The sequence below is a fragment of the Hyaena hyaena genome, unplaced genomic scaffold (genome assembly GCF_003009895.1).
Source record: "Hyaena hyaena isolate Hyena2069 unplaced genomic scaffold, ASM300989v1 scaffold_1613, whole genome shotgun sequence".
In the NCBI taxonomy this organism is placed as follows: Eukaryota; Metazoa; Chordata; class Mammalia; order Carnivora; family Hyaenidae; genus Hyaena; species Hyaena hyaena.
The window spans coordinates 211,724-237,211 of record NW_024082249.1 but is presented as its reverse complement, the minus strand read 5'-3'; the positions used below and the strand labels follow the sequence as shown (position 1 = coordinate 237,211).

The 25,488-nt window shown below is 37.9% G+C and overlaps 1 protein-coding gene across 1 annotated transcript in view; it reads right to left on the bottom strand.

Annotated features, from left to right (window-relative positions):
• Positions 1-1,614: 1,614 nt before the first annotated feature.
• LOC120226159 (plexin domain-containing protein 2-like) overlaps positions 1,615-25,488 on the bottom strand; it is a 179,717-nt gene continuing 155,843 nt past the window's right edge. The window contains exons 2-4 of the mRNA XM_039224352.1: positions 7,425-7,636; positions 5,177-5,262; positions 1,615-1,753 (exon numbers count right to left, since the gene is read on the bottom strand). Of these exons, the coding sequence (XP_039080283.1) occupies positions 1,615-1,753; positions 5,177-5,262; positions 7,425-7,636 (437 nt within the window). The remainder of the gene's footprint in view (positions 1,754-5,176; positions 5,263-7,424; positions 7,637-25,488) is intronic.

Below are 25,488 nucleotides of genomic sequence, written 5' to 3'. Positions count from 1 at the left end.
ACTATAATTTTTGATGTAGAAATAATACTTTTTATAAGTGTGTTTTAGGGGTGCCTGGGTGGCTCAATCAATTAAGCATCCAACTTTGGCTCAGGTCATGATCTTACATGGGTTTGAGCCTCGCGTCGGGCTCTGTGCTGACAGCTAGCTCAGAGCCTGGAGCCTGTTTCAGATTCTGTGTCTCCAGCTCTCTCTCTGACCATCTCCTGCTCATGCTGTCTCTCTCTCAGAAAGAAATAAAACATTAAAAAATTTCTAAAAAAATAAGTGTGTTTTAAATGCCCCATTGGAAGTTGTCCTGGATAAAGAGGAAAAATATGATTGCAAGACGATACAATAAAAATTCAACTGATAAACAGTTACCTGGTGTTCTGTCTATCAGGAGTTTCCTCTTACTGGCCTCGTTAATACAACAAATGGCAAAAGATAGAACAGGGTCCTCATGTATGGAAACTGAGGTAGGAAAAACTCTGCAATATTTTTTAGTTAACCTGAGGGGTCTGGTGGAGGGAGGTTAAGTATGGTATTTTTCTTTGTAAATGAAGATTACAAGAATATTATTTACTCTGAAATATAATTCTTTTTCTGAAAATAAATTATATGACTAACACACTTAATAATTTTACAATCAGTATGTATCACTCCAAAAACTATTTCCATGCTGTTACTGCAAATAAACCTAATTAGCTAATAGTGAAGCATCATAGAGGTAATTCAGTTATTCTTTGTGGAACTCTTTGAAGGACAGCTATGGCTTTTGTTTTTCATTTTTGTTTCAATAAAGAGTTGGCATATCAAGCTAAGAATAATCTATAATTGAGCAAGATCTATATGCTCTATTTAATCCCCATCATCTTTTGAGAGGATGAGCAAGAATTGCAGGTGAGTTCTGCCTGATCTATTATTTCTAGTGCATGTTCTTCTTGGAAGACTAAAAGTCCTCATCAATATTCTAGAAGAAACCAAATGGTATTAAATCCGAAGTTTACAACTAGGTGTTTGTGCCAATTACCAAAATAGAAGGAATTAAAATAGACTTTGTTGTCTGTTAGCATACAACCTTTGGCAATATAGGGTTGAAGACCTGAGGCCAATTTCCAGGCCATATGAGATGGATGGTGTCAAGGGTGTAACAGGTCACCCTGTCAGGGAAGGGAATGACAGGGATCCACAACTGACTCTCAGAGTCAAGCAAGTACCAGAAGGTGGGTTAAGACTTGAGTCACAGTGGTTAATGTAAGCTAATGATTAGACATCTAAGTATTTCTGAAATTCTTACATTCACCCATAACTCTCCTCTAATGGTTATTTCATCTTACCTCACAACAATTCTCATCTAGATTTAATTCATCTTTCCACCCCTCAGATTTGGGCTTTTGGATGGAGTTCCTTGGTATAGTATTATGGACTGAACATTTGTGTCCCTCCCGCCCCCAAATTCATATGCTGATACCTAAACCCCAGTGTGATGGCATGAGGAGGTGTGGCCTTTGGGAGGTAATTAGGTCATGAAGTGGAGTCCTCATGAATGGAGATTAGGGCCCTTACAAAAGAGACCCCAGACAGCTTTCTAGCCCCATCAGCCATGTGAGGACACAGAAGAAAGACAGCCCTCTATGAACCAGGAAGTGGGCTCTCATCAGACACCAAACCTTCCAGAAGCTTGATTTTGGACGTTGCAGGCTGCAGAACTGTGAGAAATGAATGCTTGTTGTTTAAGCTGGCCAGTTTGTGGTCATTTTGTTCTAGTGTCCTGCACAGATTAAGACACATAGTCTAAAAGAGAGTTTAGATCCTTGCCCCTGCCTATCTGTGCAAAACTCTGTCTAGAAATATCTTGATGCTTGGCTACTAAGTCTCTCTTCTTTCACATGCTTCAGATGTCACCTTGTCTCTACATTAATCCTAACTCTCTACAGAATAAGGGTCTCCCTCTGGGTGCTGATTAACTTACGCAATACTCTTTTTCAATCACACACCCTCACAATGATTTCTTTCTCATCTCTTGTGGAACCAAATCTGACCCCTACAGTGCATTTAGAAAATTTCAATTCACTCTTGAGTCAAGTAAGTGTGCTTCTCCAGGATTAACCTTAGTACTTCCAAAATCAGCTTTCTGATTTTACAACCACATACTGAAGCCTCTGCAAGTTTAAGACTTCCTAAAATGGGAATGCTTCATTAAAAAAAAAATCTACCCAGCTTTTCTCCTTCATAATAAATACAGTAGCACAGCTATTCAATATCAGGTGGTACTTTTCTTTCTTTTGGAAAATGTCACAAATCTGCAGTATCACATTCTTCTCATGCGTAAGTACTAACTTCTCTGAGTTCCCTGAGTGGAACAGTGGCCCGAGGAAAGAATCAACATGGCAATATTCTGCAAATTTTCATTACTCTATTTCTGTGAAATGGGATGACATGTCATATTACTACCCTGTATTTACAGTCATTATTGTGATCGTCAGGTCTCTGAAATGGAGAAAGCTTACTTAGACTTGAGACACACAGGCAATAAGATTTTCATTATTTAAGAGTATTCTGATATATTCTCTATATGGCAAATATACCAGGAAGATTCTGCCCACATGGGGTATTAAAGAATTTGCCTGTTTCTCTGTAAAATAATCTTCAGAGCAACCCCAGTCTTGTTTAGAGTAAGTACTTGCCAGTGACTTCTTTCCTTCCAAGTAGATTGCTTAGTTATGGACAGCAATAAAATATTAGAATACACATAATAACCTTGTGTGCAGCAATTAGCAACTGTTAACTTTTTAGAGAAATCTACTACAAAATTTGTAAACGTTAAGATGCAGACACAACTTGACATGTACTACAGGTGAAGATCAGAACAAGTTTCCACGTATGCATTTAGGAGAACAGTTGGCTTCTGAGATTTAGCTATATCCCTCACACGTATTTGCTGACCATTCCCAAATGTACCTTCCTCAGATAAGAGCTTTAATGTGAACGCAGATGATACAATTGCTAGATATGCCTGCAATTTTTAACTTGGTACCAAAGTGAGGAATTCACAAGACATGCTGTTGGTGGGCAACTCAATTTAATCTAAGGTTTTTCAGAACACTGATATCTTCGAAACTAACAGCTAAGTCTGCTTTGTGGTCTAACTGTCTGCAACTCAAAGCGTGGCCTGTGGTCCAGCCACACGTGCAACACCCGAGAGGCAGTGGACTGGCTCACAATTTCTGAGTCAGTTTGGAGTGTGGAGTTACACTTATATGATCCATAATTCCTATTTGTAAACATCCCCTTCTTCAAGTCATCCCAGGGTTTTTGAATCAAGGCAAGAAAAAAAAAATCACGCTTGCCAATCCTTTCCAGAAACATTTTCATTTTTCCAAGAGAGGGAATATGACGCTCAAAATATTGGATGTAAATAAGTGATAAAAACTACATGTTTGTTTCAGGGTGTTAGAAAAGAATTTGTGTGGGATTTCCTTAAGGTGAAGAACTGTAAGTTACCAACACCATTATGGGGAGTCAGGTGATGAATCTGATCTTCATGAAGATCAATAATTCTCACTGCTCAGGGCCTCCCCATTCCATAAGGTGCCACTGAGGCTTCAAGAGCTCTGTGCTAGCCAAGAGAAGAACAGCCAGTAACAAGGTGAATACATATGTGCTGCTTGTCCATGCACCTGTCCCTGGAGTCAGGGTATTAACTGAATGCTGCTCGAACAAAGCTGAATCATGAGTGGAATTCAACCTTACCTGAAATTCTTGGAAGCCCTTATATTCCCAAAGGAATTACAAAAAGTAGCACACTCGTGATTGCTTTTAATACCTACCAATCAGAAGAAGGCACTGTTCTTCTTACCTGGCTATATAGTCATATGTCCACATGAACAGAGAAACTACAAGAAGAAAAGTCTGCATAAATCAGCATTTAGACCAACAGAGGCATTTGCCAATTATTGATTTCCTACTCACTCATCAGGAAATATAATTGGTTTCAAAACATCTTTATATCTTCATAGGGGGAATATTTAAAAAAAGGAAAACAATGACAACAACAATAAACTGGATGAATTCTGTAAATGAGATACTAAATTTTACAGTCCCTGTATTATCTCTTCACATGCTTCCTGTGCAGAGCCAGAAAAAAATACTGTCACCAGTTTAGAGAATAGCAATCTTTGTCTATTTCTGAATGAATTTGTGCCAGAATAGTAAGTATTTTGTTTTTGCCTTTGGTGAAAGTGGGATATCAAGTCCAGACAACGGCAGAGGAGGAGGACGTGCACATGAATGTCATTCTGGGTGGTTTAAGTCTCACCAGGATACAGATCATTTTTACAGCCACTACTACAGTCAGGGCTCTGGGACAAGATCATTCAAATTCTTGACATCAACTTTGGAAGCATCTAAAGTAAAAAGCACATGCAGTCTTTCATGCTCATTGCTTGTATTAAGCGATATAAATCAAAATGTTTATTCCTAAGAGATAAGAAAGACCTTGTCATAATGCCCAGCACAGAGTAGCCACTCTATAACCATTTGGTTCTTTTCCTCCTTATTTCTGTTTAACTCAATCAGGCAAAAATATTTCCCTAAAAGAGACACAACAATGTTCAAAAATGCCATTTCAAGGGCCAGGATAAATAAATTTTGCAGAGAAGTTTCAGATGTAGGCTTTTGTTTCCAGAACTAGAGTTAGTGCCAAGGAGTGACTTATGGGACTTGAGTCCCCAATAATCTCCATCATCCCCAGAGCCCCATCAGAATAAATAAACTCTTAAAAATAAAAGCAGTCATCTCGTTGTGAAATCTAGCTTCAAAAGAAGTCCCCTGCCAGCCAGACTGAAACCCTTAAGTTACTTTCACATCAATATTCGGGTGCTGCCATTGTCCAAAATCATTACATAATCAAAGGACCATTTGCGTTTCCTTATATTAGAGGAAGAGAAGCAAAGTCAAGTAGAAAAGATAAATCTTGGGTGTTGGGCAGGCCCGGGTTTAAATACCAGCCCCTTTATTCACTAATGGAAGAGCTTAGGAAAAATACTAAACCTAAATCTGAAATTGCCGACATGTAAAAGTCACTGAGATTACCCAGTGAACCTGGAGACACAAATCGCACTGGGCTGATGTCAGGACCAGGCAAGATGATATCTATTACTGTGCCTGGCAGACCTGAGCACGGAGTGATTACCCAGCACATAGCTCTCTGTGCCTGCACTCTCCTTCCTCCTCCTCTTTTTCCACTGATTCAAAACCACTGACATTACGTGAGATCCTCTGTTAAGGTAGAAAAGAGAAAAATTGGCTGAATTACAAAATCATGGCTATAGTAACAACTAGGACTGTATTTTGAGGAGTGTTAATACATCCCTGAGCAAAGGGATTTTCTATTTTACAAATGATTAAGAAAATTCGGCATCCTGCCTAGAGATCACAGAGTTCTAGGAATGTGTGTTCTCCTCTTTGAATCTCAGTAGGCTACCAGTTCTGGGCAGAGAGTAAACACCTCTGCTTCTGTGCAACTCTCCTTTCTTTATGCTGCACCCCAGCTAAAGAGTGCTCAGGGAAGAATTATGTTGCCCTCTCTGAGTTGCTATAACAACACCGTTGCCAAAATAGCAGGCACTCTGCAGGAGTCAGAATAGCCTCTTACAGATATTATATGACTTCTGCTCCTGGCACATCTTCTCTTGCCTGTTAAGGGGCCTGGCTGGGGCAGACAGGGACCACCGGACTCATAATACTGGCAAAGGAGATGGAGAGAGGTTTTGAAAATTTCTGGGCTTCTCACATACTCAGAATCCCAAAAGCCTGTGCTTCAGATCTTCTGAAGACTCCTCTCGCTGTGTAGGGACAAAAATGATGCCTTGATACTATTTGGAGAACTATGCGTTGTCTGTTTCATGAAGTTGAGTTCTTTTCCTAAATAACCAACTTCAGGGCAGTACAAAGAATGCTGTTTGGTTCTTAAAAAGTAGGAACTGGTCACCGAGGAGAAAATAGGAACTAAAACTTCAGTTTGAGAGAGCATACACAAACAGACAATAGGCAGACCACGGATAACAGTAGAACTCTTACCCCCAACCTCTACAGCAACCAACCCAGGGAAACAACCTCAGCCACAACGAGCCTGGAATGATTAGGACCTGATGAATAATTGACAGCTTTCCTATTTTTTGTCCCTAGGTCTAACTCAGTTAAAACCAAATATACTCCCCAAATCGATCACATGAGATGCTCTGCTTCTAATTAACCCACCTCCAGCTTCTCCGTGCCAACTTCCAATCCTGAGCATACCTGAAGCCTTCCCTTTTTTTAAGTGAGAGACTTTCCCACTCCCCTGCCTGCTTTTGAGTCTCTGCCAAAGTGAAGTGAGGGAAGCTGACTCTTGCTACAGCAAACTGAATCAATAGCCTCCATGCTTGTTTGGGTGGGTTTTGCTTATTTCCATAAGATTGAGCTCTTTGTTTTTGTTAGATCTGGAGAACTAACAGGATCATATTTTGTGATTTGCAATGCTAAGGACAATGGAAAGTTAAACAGTGTAATACTACCCTTGAGGCCTCTGGGCAACCCTACAGACTGCCTAAAATGTGCCCTCAGCAAACTTCCATACTCATCCAACACAACTCCAGCTTTCCTCATTGCACTCCATAACTCTCACCATAAGAAAGAATTGCTTACAGTCACCGAGTGACCGACCATTCCAGTTTGCCCGGAACTGCCTTTTTATTTTTTATTTATTTATTTTTTTAGCACTGAAAGTGCTTTGCCCTAGGAAACCCCTTAGCCCCAGGTAAAATGGAAAAGTTGGTCACTCTATGAGACTCTTCAAGGATGCCCTACTGTTTTAAGACTTAGCCACTGAAGATGCAAATCACTGTCAGGGATCTCCTTTCTTACTGCACACAGGATATCAACCTGGTGAACTCCTCTCAACCTGCGAAGCCCCTGCCTAAATGCCATCTCCCAGGCTAAGCCTCTTTGACAGTGGCCCATCCCCAAATCCCAAGCAGGCGATCTCTCCCCCCTGCATGCCATGCTATAGCCTGTATATATTCTCGTACATATCACATAGTGAAAAGATGATTTGGTTACACAGTGACTTCCTTGAAGGCAGGTGCTGTATCATGTTCCTCTTTGTGTTTTCTCATGGTCATCACCACATAAAGCCAATATTTGTCTGTTTCTTGAGCAAATGAATTCATCAGTGACTAAATGACTTAGCTATGATGTATTTACTTATTTAATATAGTTATAATTATTATTGAATTACTGAATATAAACTAATTATTTGTTGATGAGTTACACTGATCCTTACAAAAAGTCCAGAAGCTCTAGACTGAGCTGTAGGGCCCGTCTATACATAGGCAGGGGTTGAGTGCCTTACAGGAAATACATGCATCAATCCATTTCAGTTACCCAGGTTATTTGCCTACCTCAATCTGGGTGGCATTGTCCTGTCCATCATCCAGTAGCAGGTCCGTGAAGCCTCTGGGCTCTGGAGAGTCTTGGCCCATGCTTGCTCGGTTCGAGTCTACTGCCTTGAGAGAATCCACGCTCCTTTTCCCCCGGTGACTGAATGCATGCGTGTCCACTTCAACTTCCTTTTCTGTTTGGGGGAAGACCTGAGCGACTTGATATTGCCAATCTGTTTGAACAAGAAATAAAATGATGAGTTGCCACTTGCTCTGAGTCATACACATGTCAGCTAACAGAGCAGAAGAATAATTCTGCTAGTCATGAAAATAGGAAACGAACTCATAACAGCAGAATCTGTTTAACTGTAATATTTTGAGTTGGTATGAACATCTCTGTGTAGAAGACAATTTTAAAACATATCATAAGTCGTGACAATGGTTAATGTACAGATCCAGCAGAACTCCCAAAACAGATGTGCAGCCCTAAAGCAATGCATTTTATCCCCTTCCCTCCCCGCCCTCTGCACACACACACTTCATAAATATTCTCTATTTGTTTTGAGAAAATAAGCTACAATCCAAACAAAGGAATGAAACCTAGTGATTCTTAGTACACTTGAAAATAAAAATCAGATGTTATTAGCTTGTGGGTTTATATTCCCTTCACACAAGTTTTGCCGGGCAGCAAGGAGCCAACAATGTATTTGAATTGGTTAAATAATATATGGAATGATCTTTGTGTAAATGTGCTAACCTGCTTTGTTGCTCACAAGTCAGATCTGGTTCATTGCCCACCTCACTTAATAAGCAACACCCTCAGGAGGCATCACAAAGGCTCTTGTTCATTTGTGCTGTTCTCACCTTGGACTCTTGTCAGGGTGGTGAAGGATGACAGTGATAGGCACTTAGAGAAATGGATGGGAAGGCAAAGAGACCAAATCACAAAGGTATTTTAAAGCCATCTGCAGGGACTGGCCTTGCTGACCCAGCTCATCCTGCTACTACAGGATGGAAAATAAGATTTAATCATGACTCCTAGTCTTTCATTTCAGTAGGTCAGCAGGGGAAGGTGTATCATAAGTAAGGGAAATTCGGTCTCTGACCAAGAAGAACAGGCTTCTTCTATACAACTATTACCCAAAGATATGAATTGACAGGCTTTATAGCTGGCAGGATACAGGTTCAAAAAGGGCTAAGAGAGCAGTGATTTAATTACAGCTGTGATGTTGCCCTCAATATGAGAACATTCCAAGAAACCAAAATGTATTTAATGTGACTTATTATACTGTTGTATCAGCTGCTTAGAACTCTAATAACTAAGTTAAGATTACCACTACTGACCACACACAAATGGTCTAAAACATTTCCTTGTCAACTCAGAGAGGTGCTAATAATTCTTCTAGACAGAAAGGATATTCTTTGGTTTCACCGTGAACGTAAAGGGTCTCCCACTGCTTAATGCTTTGGCAGATACAGCCCAGAGAGAAATACCACCATATTACCACCATACTGTTGGTGATCTAGACTTTTCCATGGGCTCCTGAAATATGAGCTTAAAAGAACTGTGAAGAAAGAAGTGGCCAAAAGCTCCATAAAGAAGAACCCAAGAGCTAGAAAGATGTAGCACATGCACAATTCATAGAATTGGTATAAGGCTGAAAACTCTTAGGTACACAAAGCGTCGATCATGGGTGCCCCCGTGACTCATATTAAATGTTCAAGAACTATGGCTAATGAGTACTGTCATCATCACCATATAAAAGGTTTCTTTTTTAACACTGTTGTCCCACTGGCCATTGAACGGTGCTCAATAAAGATGTTTGTTGACTGACTGATGGATGGATAAATGAGTTGTTGACAGTCTTTTTGAAACAAAAATGACTGGACCAGACAGAATTGAGTAATGGAAGGAATATTGTACAAGAATTCAAAAGAGCTGGGGTGGAACTCTTTTGCTGGGTATGGGGTCCAGCATAATTTACAGAACTTTGTGCTCTGGTTACCCTAGATTTTAAATGGGAACGAAAATACCTTACCTGCAAAGGCAGACAGCTTTTCCTGACGATGTGTCAGGCTCGAAGACCTATGATTCTAGGCAAAGCTACATAAAGTAATTTTATGTGCTTTATTTATATATCCTGCCTCATTACCAAAAATATATGAGGCAGCTTACAACAAAACTAAGCAATAAAGTTTTACAACAACCAGATAAGACCTGCTGGCCCAACACTTAGGTTAACTTTAGAGAGGGTGAATATCTGAATACAAATAATCACATCAGAACAACTGAAAATCTATACGGGATCCTTGTTACAATGTTAATCTAGATAAGAAATGTAGCAAATATAAGGCAGTTAATGGATTAAACGCTTCTGGATATAAAAATGGCTTTAAAACAAATCACACAATCCTCCTATACGTGCAAACATATGATATTTGTCCTTCTCTGCCTGACTTATTTCGCTCAGCATAACACCCTCAAGGTCCATCCATATGTTTGCACGTATAGGAGGATTAGGAGGAACTTGACGGAGGAACAAGGGGTAGAAGAAGGGGGGAAATGGTGGGGGAAAGGGAGAGAGGCAAACCATGAGAGACTCTTGAATGCTGACAAAAACTGAGGACTGATGGATGTAGGGGGGAGGGGGGGATGGGCATGGAGGAGGTCACTTGTGGGGATGAGCACTGAGTGTTATGTGGAAACTAATTTGACAATAAACTATTTGTAAAAAAAAATAAAATAAAATAAAATAAAATAAAAATATTTTTCTCATTAAAAAAAATAAAAAAATAAATCACACAAAGGGAAGAGCTCCAAGCAGAGGTGTTTAGTCCTCTAAAATGTAAATCAGGGAGTCTACCTAAAACTTCAAAGAATTCATCTTTATTAAAATCTTCAAAACAGAATTTCAAAACCACTCTTGGTTTCTTGGAAATGGGTGCTATTGCTGGATATTAATTGCCTGATAGTAATGTTGTCACTACCTTTCCAGAGATTTATAACACAAGACAAAATAAAGAACTTCCCATGACGCCTGGAGGCCAGAGACGTCACCCTCCCCACTGCGATCCAAGCACAGGGCAGTGAGAGACGAAATAACTAACCTTGGAGGGGCTGTCTGCCTGGAAAGTCTATTTCTCAACTTCCTTGAGCCCCTCTCTTATTTTTCCCTACCTTCTTACCCTAGAAAACAAACGAAAAGGAGCCTCAAAACTGAGGAGCCATAAAACCCATATTGTCCACTGTTAAACTGACTAAAAGAAAGAGATCGCTAGTTCTGCTACCTTAGCGGCCTTCCCAAGCAAGCCAATACCTAAGCCTGTAAGTGACTCCAGGAAAAAAAAATCAACACCTAGGGACAACCAGGCTCACACAGCCTCCTAGGCTTGTCAGAGTCAGGTAAACGCTTAAGCCAATCAAACAGTTTTCTCGCTTTGTGTCTGCCTTTTTTCCTATAAAAGTCTGTCCCCTCTCCTGTCCTTAGAGTGTTCCCAATCATGTCTGGCTCAGTGCTGCCAGACTAGAATTCATCTTTGCCCAGGTCAACTCTTGACATTTTTAATATACCTCAGTTTATCTTTTAACACCACTTAAGTTGAAGTTTGGCATGTTTGATTAATCTGTCAAATTCTTTTCATAGTGTTTTCATAGTTTCATAAGTAATGCTTTGGCAGGGTTACTGGGGAAGCTAAATTTAACGGACAAGGAGGCCTCCTGTATAAGACAAACATACAAGCTTACTCTAGTACTTACAAAGTCAGTCCCTAGACAGCGGTGGGGTTTTGGTGGGGGGTCCCCCCGACAATTGTTGTCAGTGTTTTATAATTTTTATTCTCTTGCTTCATGGTCACATTAACAGCTATGACAGCGGTGCATTGGTTTGCGTCCCGCATGGACATGCTTGCTCCTAGAATTTGCTACCTTAAACTTTGTAAACCTATCACTTGATCACTTGCTAGTTCTCATATTTAAAAAGACTAAACAGGATCTAAGGAAGGCACTGGGAGGTTTTTAAATAAGAACAACTCTGAGCATTAGGGCTTGGCTTCTCTGACTTTTCTTTTGGTTGTTATTTTAGTTGTAATTCTTTTTCTCTGATGATGTTATGAATACTAAGAGGAAACATTCCTAAGTGCTCCTAATTCAGTACCACATGGTTCATCATGATAGGAGTATGAAATTGGCTTAGATTTTGATCCCATTTCAGAATGAGTTTTAGACAAGATAAAACAAGTCAAGAATGAATGTTTTACAGAAACAAAGACCGAGAAAAATTGGCAAGACCACAGCATGGCCATCGACACTGTAAATTATTCCTATGCAATTCATGTGATTTCAGACTCATAAAAATATTTTAAATTATTCTTTAAATCGCCACCAAAGCGAATCGTTCAGAAGCAAGCTAAAGGGATATGTTTATGGGATATAATAATATCTCATATTATTAAAGGGATATGTAATATGATTCTTCTCTTCCCAGCTGTAGTGAAAATAGAAGCAACACGAGGGATCTTTGAGTAGTGTGGCTCAACAGAATGTTTCCTTTCTGCCCACTGTATGTTCATTAACCCACTGATGGAAAACTTTCAAAGATAAATTTCTCCAACATATTTTGCTATAGTTGTTAATCACATGGCTCATGGAAATATTAAATAGATCTAAAGACTCTCTTTCGGATATGAGAGAAAGCTTAAAGATGTATTTCTACATATATATTATGTATAATACATAAATTAATCTTAACACATTCTTGAGATATTTTATTCAATTAAAACAGCAGGTAAGCTATCACTGAAGAAGTGACTTCATTACATTCCAAATTAACATTATTTTGAAAGCCAAAAATGTCTAGTTAATCTGAGAGTAAAGACAAGAAACTCATGTGTGTCACCCTATTGTTGTTTGCAAACCTGGAAAGTCTCTTTTGTGCCATCATATACTGTAAAATAATTTAAAATAAAATTCAAAAACAGTAAGAAAACTGTGCTGGGATGGATATGTTTATATTTATCTCTTACTTAAATGATTTTATTAGGATAGCTTACATTTAACTAATAGTTATATGTTGAAAACATCCTTAACCATATGTCACATGTCTTGCATACAGATCATATACACAAAGCATGTCAAACCATCAAGAAGTAACTACCTAAACTGACATGCATCTTATGTAACTGGGGTCCATCTGTGCCTTTTGATAAGCATTTTGATCTACACTTTACAAGGGAACCCCTGTGAATGCTCTGCAGAAACATTAAAACTGTTCACTGAAACAGATTTGCTGGCTAGATTCATCTGAAAATAGATGAAATTATCTGGCTGAGGTAGATCCTGTTATAAGGCTTTGCATCTCAATTTATTGTGGAAGTAAAGAGGAAATTCTATATAAATGGTTATATCCAAGGTTATGTCCACTGGTGAAATGGCTATGCAGTGGGTTTGAGGTTTTTGACTGATGGCATTACAGAGTAAGACGGCTACAGAAGTGAAAGTGAGAAGTGAAAGCATACACAATGTTGCAAGAGATGCAACATTGAGATATTAAAGTACTTGAGTGGGACCTAGACATCAGTCTTTTTAAGCTTCCCACATGATTATTTGAGCCCCCTTGGTTGAGAACCACTGCCCTGTGCTCTAGACCCAACATACATGCCTTAGGGTATGAACTCATCATCTCTTGCCTCCAATCTAGTCTTACTGTCTTCAAACTCTTCCTTCTCCAATCTTTTCTCCATCTGCTACCAGAGATAACTTTCAAAGTCATTCACTTCTCTCTTTGGCTTAAAATTGCTAATGGATCCTTACCACTCACAAAGCTATAAACACTCCATCTTTTGTTCCAATCACTCTCCCCTCTATTTGCACTCCGCCCCCCATCATGCCCTAGGCTCTTACCATGCAGAATTCCTCAATAATCTCTTTACTTGCAAGGAGTATAGTTACCTTTGCATGCAGGAAAGCCCCTTTTCACCCCAGACTTTGGGAAATCCCACAATTCTTTGAAGATACAGCAAGAGATACAAATATTCTCTTGTTAAATGAAGCTTCCCTTGGGCACCTGTGTGGCTCAGTTGGTTAAGCATCTGACTCTTAATCTTGGCTCAGATCATGATCTCACAGTTGTGAGGCTGAGCCCCACATTGAGCTTTGTGTTGAGTGTGAAGCCTGCCTGGGATTCTCTCTCCCCCTCTCTCTTCCTCCCCTCACTCAGCTTGTGAATGCATGCACACACTCTAAATAGACAGATAGATAAATAATAGATAGATAGATAGATAGATAGATAGATAGATAGATAGATGATAGATAGATAAAAATGAAGTTTCCCTTGGCTCCCCCAGGTAGAGTTAGTTTTATTTATAATCCAATATCTCTTTTTACCTGACTCTTCAAACACCCTTTTGCCTATCTCACTTTCATGTATATTTGTGCAGAAAAGAGTTACAGCAGGCCTGAGACAGCTATCCTTTGAAAATGCTGTTTGCAAGGATGGCTCTTGGCTGGCGTCTGGAAACGTAGAGTTAGGGAGGGTTCCCAGTATTCTCTAACAGGTAAGAGTGGCTCACCATAGCTAAACTGTTTGGGCAAATAATATGGTTTATGCTGAACACCTGCTTTCCTTCTGGACTTCTGGAATCTTGGTACATGCTAGACAGAAGGTGGATAAGTAAACAGCTCCCAGTAAAAACACTGGGCTGGGTTTCTAATGAACTTCCATGGTTGATAGTATTTTACATGTGTCATCACAGTTTGTTGCTTGGAAAAATTGTGTCCTATGTGCTCCTGGTGGGGAGGGCTCTTAGAAACTTGCCTTAGTTGGAGACATTGCCCAAGTGCCTATTCCCTTTGTGGATTTTGGTTTTATCTTTTTGCTGTAATAAATCAGAGCCATAAATACAAATATATGCTGGGTCTTATGAGTCCTACTAGCATATCACTAACACTGGGGTGACCTAAGGGACTTCTGACACTGAGATGTTTCAGATCAGAGACTCTATCTTATTTACATTTTTTGTCCTATCTTTATAAGCATGGGCATTGACATATAGCAAGTATACAAAATCTTCTGAATAACAAATGAACGGATAAGTAAATGAATGATTGACCAAGTTGCTGCTCATCTGAGACAATGACTTAAAAAACTTCTTAAGATTTTAACTGCCTTTCTGAGTAGCCAGAGAGAAGGGGAGAAGAAGGAGAGAACCATGGGAAAACAAATCCACAACAGATAAATTTCTTTTATGTGACATAAGCTGGACTCAAAAATAGCTCACTGGTCAGTTAGGTGATGTTCAGCAACACTTATGGTTGCAGTTTATCATCTCGGTTCTTTTTAGTTAATGAACTCAGTAAGCAATACAACACATGTCTTCAAAGAATGCAGGCATGGCCCAGGAGACTGAAAAATTATGACTTAGATGAAACAAGGGCAATTTTAAGTTAAAAGAGGAAAACAGGTTGAGAGTTACTCTCGAAGTACGAAGCATTAATAGTTTTCTAATTTTATTATTAAGTAAAATAATCAAAAATTTTAATTTTATACATAAAAAGGGTATCATATGGAAAACATTTTCAGCTTTATAATAATCATCAGTAATATTTAAGACAGGTTTAGGGGGCACCTGGGTGGCTTAGTAGGTTAAGCGTCTGACATTCGCTTAGGTCATGATCTCGCAGTTCGTGGGCTCGGGCCCCGCGTCGGGCTCTGTACTGACTGCCAGCTCAGAGCCTGGAGCCTGTTTAAGTCTGTGACTCCCTCTGTCTCTGACCCTCCCCTGCTCACACACTCTCTCTCTCTCTCTCTCTCCTAGAAATAAATAAAACATTAAAAAAAAAACTTAAAAAAAAAAAAAGACAGGTTTAAGGTAAGGCTATATATTTACTCAAGCATTAAAAATAAGTACAAAGAATAAAACTTTGTTAACAGTTATAAGAGAGGTGTTCACGAATGGTTTCTAATAATGAATTAATAATAATAATAATAGTAATATTGATAATAATAACTTTAATTTAGGATTAGTTGAATAATATGCACTGTTCGAAACATCTGCATACATTAATGTATTTGGCACATACCATTATTGTAAACTGTCTTACATATGAGAAAATTGACACATATGAGGTGGTAAGTGATAGACTAGGAAAGAAAACAGAGCTGAATCCAGAGACTTGATCTTAACAATTATCTAATCTTCCCCTGATTAAGCTTTTGGGAGCTCAATTTAGCAATCTGTCACAAACCCTGATGACATGACACAAAGAAACAATCCAAAAGGGGAAAAAATAATGAAACAAAATGTGCTTTTTAAAACGGCAAAAATCTATAAAAAATTTAGCTTGTGAAAGCAACAAAAGAATATGGTATTCCATCAGGTTGACGGCAAAAGGGAGGAAATGAAATAATGTTAATGAAAAAAAGGAGCAGAAAGTAATAGCACACTAATATTAATTATATTTTCATTATACATTGAAAAGTTGGGAGGTCCTTGAAAATGAATCATTGTTTATTTGTTGTTGTTGTTAATTGAGGATTATGCTATTAAGTGCGTAGGAGAAATTTAAAAGACACACTTAATTCCTTCAAGTAGATTTCACATGCATTTTAATAACCTCCTGTTTTACAATAAAAAAGATGATTATCAAAGAACTCAGGCCTTCCACTGATGTTTCAGATAAATCTGTCAGATTTAGAGAATAAACTCATTTCCACATGAACCATAATCAATAAATAATCTATAAACAGGGTAAATAGCATTTAATTAAACCTGAGAATCTATCTTTTAATGAAGTCCCTGAGATCGACTGTAGAAAACACAGCATCATGACCCCAGAAACCACATGGAAATTTTAGGTATGTGACCTCCTGTTATCTTTAAAATGAATGGGGCAGTTTTATAGCCTTTATGGTCCCTTCCACCTAGAAAAGTCTGTGATCTAAAAAAAAAAAAAAAATCTATCATCTACTGGCTAAATATCTTGTTAACACATTTTAGACTGTTGGCATCATATATTAAACATTCTGCATTTGTTTTCCAGTTTACTACTTAAGTTGTGAAAATTTATGTATTATGAGACTTTAGAGTCCCCATAGCACAGAAAAAAAGTAAAACTATTTGGTAAAAATACCTTAACACTTCCATTTATCACTAGGCATCCTAAACTATCCTTATTACCAGTATTAAGAATGACTGGTTTTAAGTTAAGGGCTCCACACTAAAAGCTAAGCCCCAATGCATGAAGAGTGTAACTGTATCTGCCAAGGGAGATGGGAAATTCTGTAAACAAGGACTAGTCATGGCCAATAGCTTCTCTAAAAAAAAAAAAGAAAGAAAGAAAAAAAAAAAAAAGAAAATGTTGAGTCTTTTGAGCCAAACCAGGCCAGATGGAATCAATTGGGATAACAGTGCCCGGTGTCAAACATTATATCCAAATGCCTAGGGCCCAAACAACTGAGGGTCTTCTATTAAATTATGGCTGCCAGATGTCTGATATACTTGATCTCACTGCATACTGTCATCGGACCATATTCAGCTTGTGGGGTCAGAATCTATAATGGCCCAATATTGAGTCCAGAACCTAGGCTGACATAGCCAATGGCCACAGATGACAGCCAATGTATGCATTTCTATCATACTGTCTATTAACTTTTATCTGATTTAAATCAAATCACACAATTATCAAAATGGTCCCAAATTTCTACAGGTTAAATGATCTCTAGAAGTTTGTGTGGACTTGGGTAAGTGGTCAATAATACAATTATTATAAAGATAACAAAATTGTCTCTATTGTTTATTTTTTTGAAGTTATAGCCCAAAGGTTATAAATTTAAGGTTAGTCTGGACTGGCATTTTTATTGAAAGATGACTTCAGTTAGTGTAAGGCATTCCACATTCTTAGACTTGAACCCAGAAGTATTTTTTCTGAAATTTGACCAATTATAAAAAATTAACAGATTAACTTCACTTCCATCCCCTACTTGCCCAAAAATAATTAGCAATATTTTCAATTTAATCCAACAACTAAGAAATAAACACCAGATTTGGGTTCAGCCCTAAGATGTGGTTTGTTCCCATTAGGACTAACCAGATATTAACTGTTAAATGTTGAATACCATTCCTAGACAAAAAGTGAAACATACAACCACGAAATCTATATTTTTGGACTCCCTGTTTTGTGCTATGGTTGAAAACACAGGGTAAACAAAACACAGATGTAATATATTCAACTTTGAGACTCAATTATTATGCAAATCACACAAACATGTGTGTTAAGCCACTTAAGAATGTCAGACAGAAAAAGAAAAGTCTTATTTCAGTTTTATATAAATTTAAAAGGCCAGCAGAAAAAAAACATCAGTAGCACTTATTGGGATTAATACTATGTGCACAACTATTCAATGTTTTGATGTATAAAATCGTAATCATATATGGTTTATCTGAATATATACAAATATATCTAACCTAATAAATTTTTAAAAGATTAGTCATCAAAAAAAGACAAATGTCATAAATAGGTAGCTCACAGCGAAGGAAATATAAATACTAATAAATGTTCAAGTATTTACCGTTATAAAACCACAAATTCTGGGCACCTGGTTGGCTCAATTGATTGAGCATCTAACTCTGGATTTCAGCTCAGGTCAGGATCCCAGGGTCCTAGAATTAAGCCCCAGGTCCGGATCCATGCTAAGCATAGAGCCTGCTTAAGAATCTCTCTCTCTCTTCTCTCTCCCCCTACCCCTCTCCCTCACTCACATTCTCTCTCACACTTTCCAAACCAATAAATAAGAAAAAATAGATAATAAAAATAATAAAAAAGCAATTCAACATAATTCTTCCATATACTACATTCACAAAGATTTATTGGAAATTGTACTTGTCAGTATTTGATAGAGAATTTTTCTGAAGTATTGTACTCTATTATTGGGAGTTTCTAATTTTAATCAAAATTTCATATTGGCAAATTTATAATCTGTAGCAAAAGTCTTCTAGGATTTAATACTCTGCAAATATTCTGAAATGCACATAAGGATTTATGAATAAGTACAAAAAACTATATGTGGTATGATTTGAACTAGGTAAAAAAAAGAAAAATATATATGTATATACACATATATATACACAAACACATATATATGTGTGTATATATATATATATATATATACACACAATGAGAAGGAAATACATTATAATATTACCAGTCCTTTTTCTGTGCTATACAAGATGGAAGCAGCTATATTTTTTAAATTTGCTCTTTACCTTCTATAGTGAGGGGACAAAACCCTAAATCTCTGCTTTCTGAAGGTCAGATCCAAATATGCTGACTTGGTGAAGCCTTTCATCACTACCAATATATAATTTTCCCAGGGAGAGTTATTTTAAAGTGCTCTCAAAGAACTTTACCCAAACCTATTGCTGTGTTCTTCTTGTTGTAATTATTGATTAAATGCCATTTCTCTACAAATGACCAGGAGCTTGTCCAGGAGAAGTGTCATGCCTTTCTTCATCTTTGTGTTCCTTTCTGTTACTGTTCACTGAAATGGCTCAGGGTCATGACTGAGTTGGAGTGGTAACCTGGTGTTTTCCATCATGACAGCTCTTGCTTAAGACAATTTCATTTCTTTGTGTAAATTCTTATCCTTGAATACTTAGATATGTTGGAGTTTTTCTTGAGAAAACTGGAAGGATCCTGCCAAGTTCTGTGCAATTTCCTACACTTTCCTAACCTCTTTTTCTATATATGAACTTCATCAAATAAATGATCAGTGTTACAACACTATAACTCCAAAATCCTTTAAAATCTTCAGACAGATTAATACAGTAAGAGAAAAGAATCTTCCCATTATTCTGTTTCTCACATTTGATTCATGTATTTAATGAAATATATTTTCATACTGCTTTAGGGCCACAATGCAATGAGCAAAACTACTTAGCTGTGAAATCTCCAAACAACTTTATTTCTTTCATTAAGTGCTTTTTGAGTATTTACTAGCCAGTGATGTCCATAATTTATCCACTTATCCAGGCCCCTCTATATATAAACTCAAACTAGTACTGGAGATGAACTATCTTGAGAAAAAATGTATTTCCCTATATAAGTCTATGATTTTTACTTAGACAATCATATTCCAAAGGGCCTCTATCACAAAAATGGGAAACTTTATGTTAAAAGCTAAGAACATAACGGGAGATAGAAAGTTTGACTATAGTATAAATTTAGTTAAGAAATTTTGGTTTTCATACACAGTAACATACTTTCAATATGATATTTTACTCCACTCACTGATTTTGATAACATTTTTTAAACTTGTTTTCAAAAAGAGAAATACTTAAATTTGACTAGAAACTTCCATTCAAGTAACCATTTTAAAAGAAAGGTCTCTAGGCACCTGGGTGGCCTAGTTGGTTAAGCTCCTGACTTTGGCTCAGGTCATGATCTCACAGTTTGTGGGTTCGAGCCTTGCATTGGGCTCTGTGCTGACAGCTAGATCAGAGCCTGGAGTCTGCTTCAGAGTCTTTGACTCCCTCTCTCTCTTACCCTCCCCTGTTCACACTGTCTCTCTCTCTCAAAAATAAATAAAACATTAAAAAATATTAAAAGAAAGTTCTCAAGAATTTCTAAAATGTTATGAATGCCTGAATTTTGTCATTACTTCTCTAAATAAGACCCCCTAATTAAATTGCGTGATTGCATATATTTATGCTGATTATGCAATTTAACTAACATTGTAAATAAACCATAATCAACAAAATTACATTAAAAAGGAAAGTAAGACAGTGAAAACTGTACTAAAATTAGATTTAAATTTCTGTGATAGACTCCTAAAATATACAAACCATAGTTGAAGATTAAACTACCAAAGTGAGACAGAATCCAAAGCAACCCTTCAATCACTTAGATATTAGTAGCATTCCACCACTCTTAGAATCCAAGTGATTCATTCCCCTTCTTTCCTTGAATTTGCCTCTTAGTAAATGCTTTTTCTACACAGAGACAAATTGCAAATAAACTGGAAAAGTCTCTGCCTTAAGTACTTATTATTATATAAATTTATGTGAAACCTCCTTTCTATAGGCGTGTTGGCTTTAGTACAACAAGAAAAAATCTGAATTGCATAAAATAATTAAAAACCTAAAACTTCCGGGAGAAGTAAGGAGCTCCGTACATTTCGCCTGCACCCATCTCTCAAAGAGAGAAGGCCTGAAGTCGTAGGACACTGAGCCACAGGAGTTTGGGAAGAGAAAGAGACAGAGTACACTGGGAAGGCAACCTCATAAGGCTGCCTCAAGAAACAAGCCAACTACACGTGGTGGAAAGTCCCAAATACCACTACCAGTAGGGAAACAAAATAACCAAACGCTCAACAAGAGAAACCAAGAGACACCATCCAAAGAACACTTCCTGAACAGACAGGCCCTGAACAGTCAAAGAGTCCTCTCTAATACAGCAGTACTCTAGGGACCGAGTGTACAACATGATTTTAAAATTAACAAGAGATAGAAAGCTAACCAAAATGACGAAACGGAAGAACTCTCCTCCAAAGAAACTCCAGGAAGAAAAGACAGCTAGAGAACTGCTTAAAACAGATATAAGCAACATAACTGAACAAGAATTTAGAACAATAATCACAAAAGTAATCACTGGGCTTGAAAAAAGCATGGAGGACATCAGAGAAACTATGGCTACAAACAATATGGAGGTTAAAAATAATTATGATGTATTAAAAAATGCGATAAATGAGATACATAAAACTGGAAGTGGAAGCGTCCAATGCATGGATTGAAGAGGCAGAAAGGAGAATAAGTGATTTAGAAGACACTGTTATAGAAAAAGAAGAAACTGAGAAAAAGAGAGATAAATTGATCCAGGAACATGAAACAATAGTTCAAGAGCTCAGCGAACAATCAAAGAGAATATCCGTAACATAGGAATTCCAAAAGAGGAAGAGAGAGGGAAAGGTGCTGAATGAGTCCTGGAACAAATTATAGCAGAGAACTTCCCCAACCTGGGGAGGGAAATAGAAGTTGAAATTCAAGAGGCACAGAGAACTCCCCTCAGACATAACTTGAATCCATCTTCTGCATGACATATCATAGTGAAACTGGCAAAATATAAGGACAAAGAGAGAATTTTGAAAGCAGTTAGGGAGAAAAGGGCCCTAAACATATAAAGGGAAACCTATCAGAATGGTGACAGACCTATCTAATGAAACTTGGCAGGCCAGAAAGGAATGGCAGGAGATCTTCAATGTGATGTACAGAAAAAAATATGCAGCCAATAATCCTATATCCAGCAAGCCTTTCATTCAGAATAGAAGGAGAGATAAAAGTCTTTCCAAATAAACAAAAATTGAAAGAATTTGTCACCACTAAGCCAGCCCTACAAGAAATCCTGAGGGTGACTCTCTGAGGGAAGTGTTGCAAGGAGCACAAGATACTAGAGACACCTCCACAAGCATAAATCCCAAAAAGGACACAATGACTCTAAACCCACATATTTCAATAATAACACTGAATGTAAATGGGCTGAATGCTCCAATCAAAAGACATAGGGTAGCAGAATGGATAAAAAACAAAATCCATCTATTTCCTGTCTGCAAGAAGCGCACATTAGACTGAAAAATATCTTCAGATTAAAAGTAAGGGGATGGAGAAATATATATCATGCTGCCGGAAGTCAAAATAAAGTGGAGTAGCTATACTTATATCAGACATACTGCACTTTGAATTAAAGACAATAACAAGGGATGAAGAAGGGCATTATATAATAATTACAGGATCTATCCATCAGCAATAACTAACAATTATAAATGTCTATGCACCAAATATGGGAGCAACTAAATATTTTAAAAAATTAATCACAAACAGAAACAATCTTATAGACAAGAATGTGCAAATAGCAGGGAACTTTAATACTCTGCTTACAGCAATGTATAGATGAACCAGACAGAAAATCTGTAAAGAAACAATGGACTTGAATGACACATTGACCAGATGGATCTGACATATATATTTAGAAGTCTACATCCTGAGGCCATGGAATTTACTTTCTTCTCAAGTGCGCATGGCACATTCTTTAAGATAGATCACATACTGGGACATAAAGCAGCTCTCAATAAATATAAAAGAATTGAGATCATACCATGCACACTTTCAGATCATAATGCTTTGAAACTTGAAATTAATCACAGGAGGATGTCTGGAACACCTCCAAAAACATGGAGGTTAAAGAACACTCTACTAAAGAATGAATGGGCCAATTAGGCAATTAGAAAAGAAATTTAAAAATATATGGAAACAAATGAAAATGAAAATACAACAATCCAAAATCTATGGGATGTGGCAAAGGCAGTCCTAAGAGGAAAGTACATTGCACTCCAGGCCTATTTCAAGAAGTTAGAAAAAGCACAAATGCAAAATCTAACAGCTCATCTAAAGGAACTAGGGGCAGAGCAACAAGAGCACCCCAAACCCAGTAGAAGAAGAGAAATAGTAAAAATCAGAGCAGAAATAAACAACACAGAGACCAAAGAAACAATTGAAGAGATCAATGAAACCAAGAGTTGATTTCTTGAAAAAATAAACTAAATTGACAAACCTCTAGCCAGTCTTCTCAAAAAGAAAAGAGAGAGCAGCCAAGTAGACACAATCATGAATGAAAATGGACTTATTACAACCAACCCCTCAGAAATACAAGCAATTATCAGGGAATACTATGAACAATTATATGCCAACAAATTGGACAACTTAGAAGACATGGACAAATTCTTAAACACACACTCACTACCAAAATTCACACGGGAAGAGATAGGAAATCTGAACAGACCCATAACGAATGAAGAAATTGAATCACTTATCAAAAATCTCCCAACAAATAAGAACCCTGGACCTGATGGCTTCCCTGGGGAATTCTACCAGACATTTAATACAGAATTAATACCAATTCTTCTCAAGCTATTCCAAAAAATAGAAATCGAAGGAAAACTACCGGGCTCATTTTATGAAGCCAGCATCACTCTGATTCCCAAGCCAGACAGAGATCCAGCAAAAAAAGAGAACTGTAGGCCAATATCCTTGATGAATACAGGTGCAAAAATCCTCAAGAAGATACTTGCAAATTGAATCCAACAGCACATAAAAAGAATTATCCACCAAGATCAAGTGGGATTCATTCCTGGGTTACAGGGCTGGTTCAATATTCGCAAATCAATCAATGTGATACATCACATCAACAAAAGAAAAGATAAAAACCATATGATCCTGTCGATAGATGCAGAAAAAGCATTTGACAAAATACAGCATCCCTTCTTAATAAAGACTCTAGAGAAAGTTGGGATAGAAGGAACCTACTTAAACATCATCAAAGCCATCTATGAGAAGCCTTCAGCTAACATCATCCTCAACGGGGAAAAACTGAGAGCTTTCCCCCTGAGATCAGGAACACGACAGGGATGTCCACTCTCACCACTGTTGTTTAACATAGTGCTGGAAGTCCTAGCATCAGCCATCAGACAACAAAAGGAAATCAAAGGCATCAGAATTGGCAAAGAGGAAGTCAAACTTTCACTCTTCGCAGATGACATGATACTCTACATAGAAAACCCGACAGACTCCACCAGAAGCCTACTAGAACTGATCCAAGAATTCAGCCAAGTTGCAGGGTACAAAATCAACGTACAGAAATCGGTTGCATTTTTATACACCAACAATGAAGCAACAGAAAGAGAAATCAAGAAACTGATCCCATTCACAATTGCACAAAAAACCATAAAATACCTCGGAATAAACCTAACCAAGGATACAAGAGATCTGTATGATGAAAACTATAGAAAACTTATGAAGGAAATTGAAGAAGACACAAAGAAATGGAAAAACATTCCATGCTCATGGATAGGAAGAATAAATATAGTTAAGATGTCATTACTACCTAAAGCACTCTACACATTCAATGCAATTCCAATCAAAATTGCACCAGCATACTTCTCAAAACTAGAACAAACTATCCAAAAATTTGTATGGAACCACAAAAGACCCCGAATAGCCAAAGTAATACTGAAAAATAAAACCAAAACGGGAGGTATCACCATCCCAGACTTCAGCCTCTACTACAAAGCTGTCATCCTCAAGACAGTATGGTATTGGCACAAAAACAGACACATAGACCAATGGAACAGAATTGAGAACTCAGAAGTGGACCCAAAAGTATACAGCCAACTGATCTTTGACAAAGCAGGAAAGAATATCCAATGGAAAAAAGACAGCCTTTTTAACAGATGGTGTTGGGAGAACTGGACAGCAACATGCAGAAGAATGAAACTAGATCATTTTCTCACACCATGCACAAAAATCAACTCAAAATGGATAAAGGACCTGAACGTGAGACAGGAAACTATCAACACCCTAGAGGAGAAAGCAGGAAACAACCTCCTTGACCTCCACCGCAGCAACTTCTTACTTGACACATCCCCAAAAGCAAGGGAATCAAGAGCAAAAATAAACTGTTGGGACCTCATCAAGATTAAAAGCTTCTGCACAGCCAAGGAAACAACCCAGAAAATTAATAGGCAACCAACGGAATGGGAAAAGATAGTTGCAAATGACATATCAGATAAAGGGTTAATATCCAGAATCTATAAGGAACTCACCAAACTACACGCCCGAAAAACAAACAACCCAGTGAAGAAATGGGCAGAAGACATGAACAGACACTTCTCCAAAGAGGACATCCAGATGGCCAACAGACACATGAAACGATGCTCAGCATCCCTCCTCATCAGGGAAATACAAATCAAAACCACACTGAGATACCACCTCACGCCAGTCAGAGTGGCTAAAATGAGCAAATCAGAGAACTCTAGATGCTGGCGAGGATGTGGAGAAACGGGCACCCTCCTACACTGTTGGTGGGAATGTAAACTGGTACAGCCCCTCTGGAAAACAGTGTGGAGGTTCCTCAGGAAACTAACAATAGAACTCCCTTATGACCCAGCAATAGCACTGCTAGGAATTTAACCAAGGGATACAGAAATGCTGAGGCATAGGAGCACATGTACCCCAATGTTCATGGCAGCACTCTCAACAATAG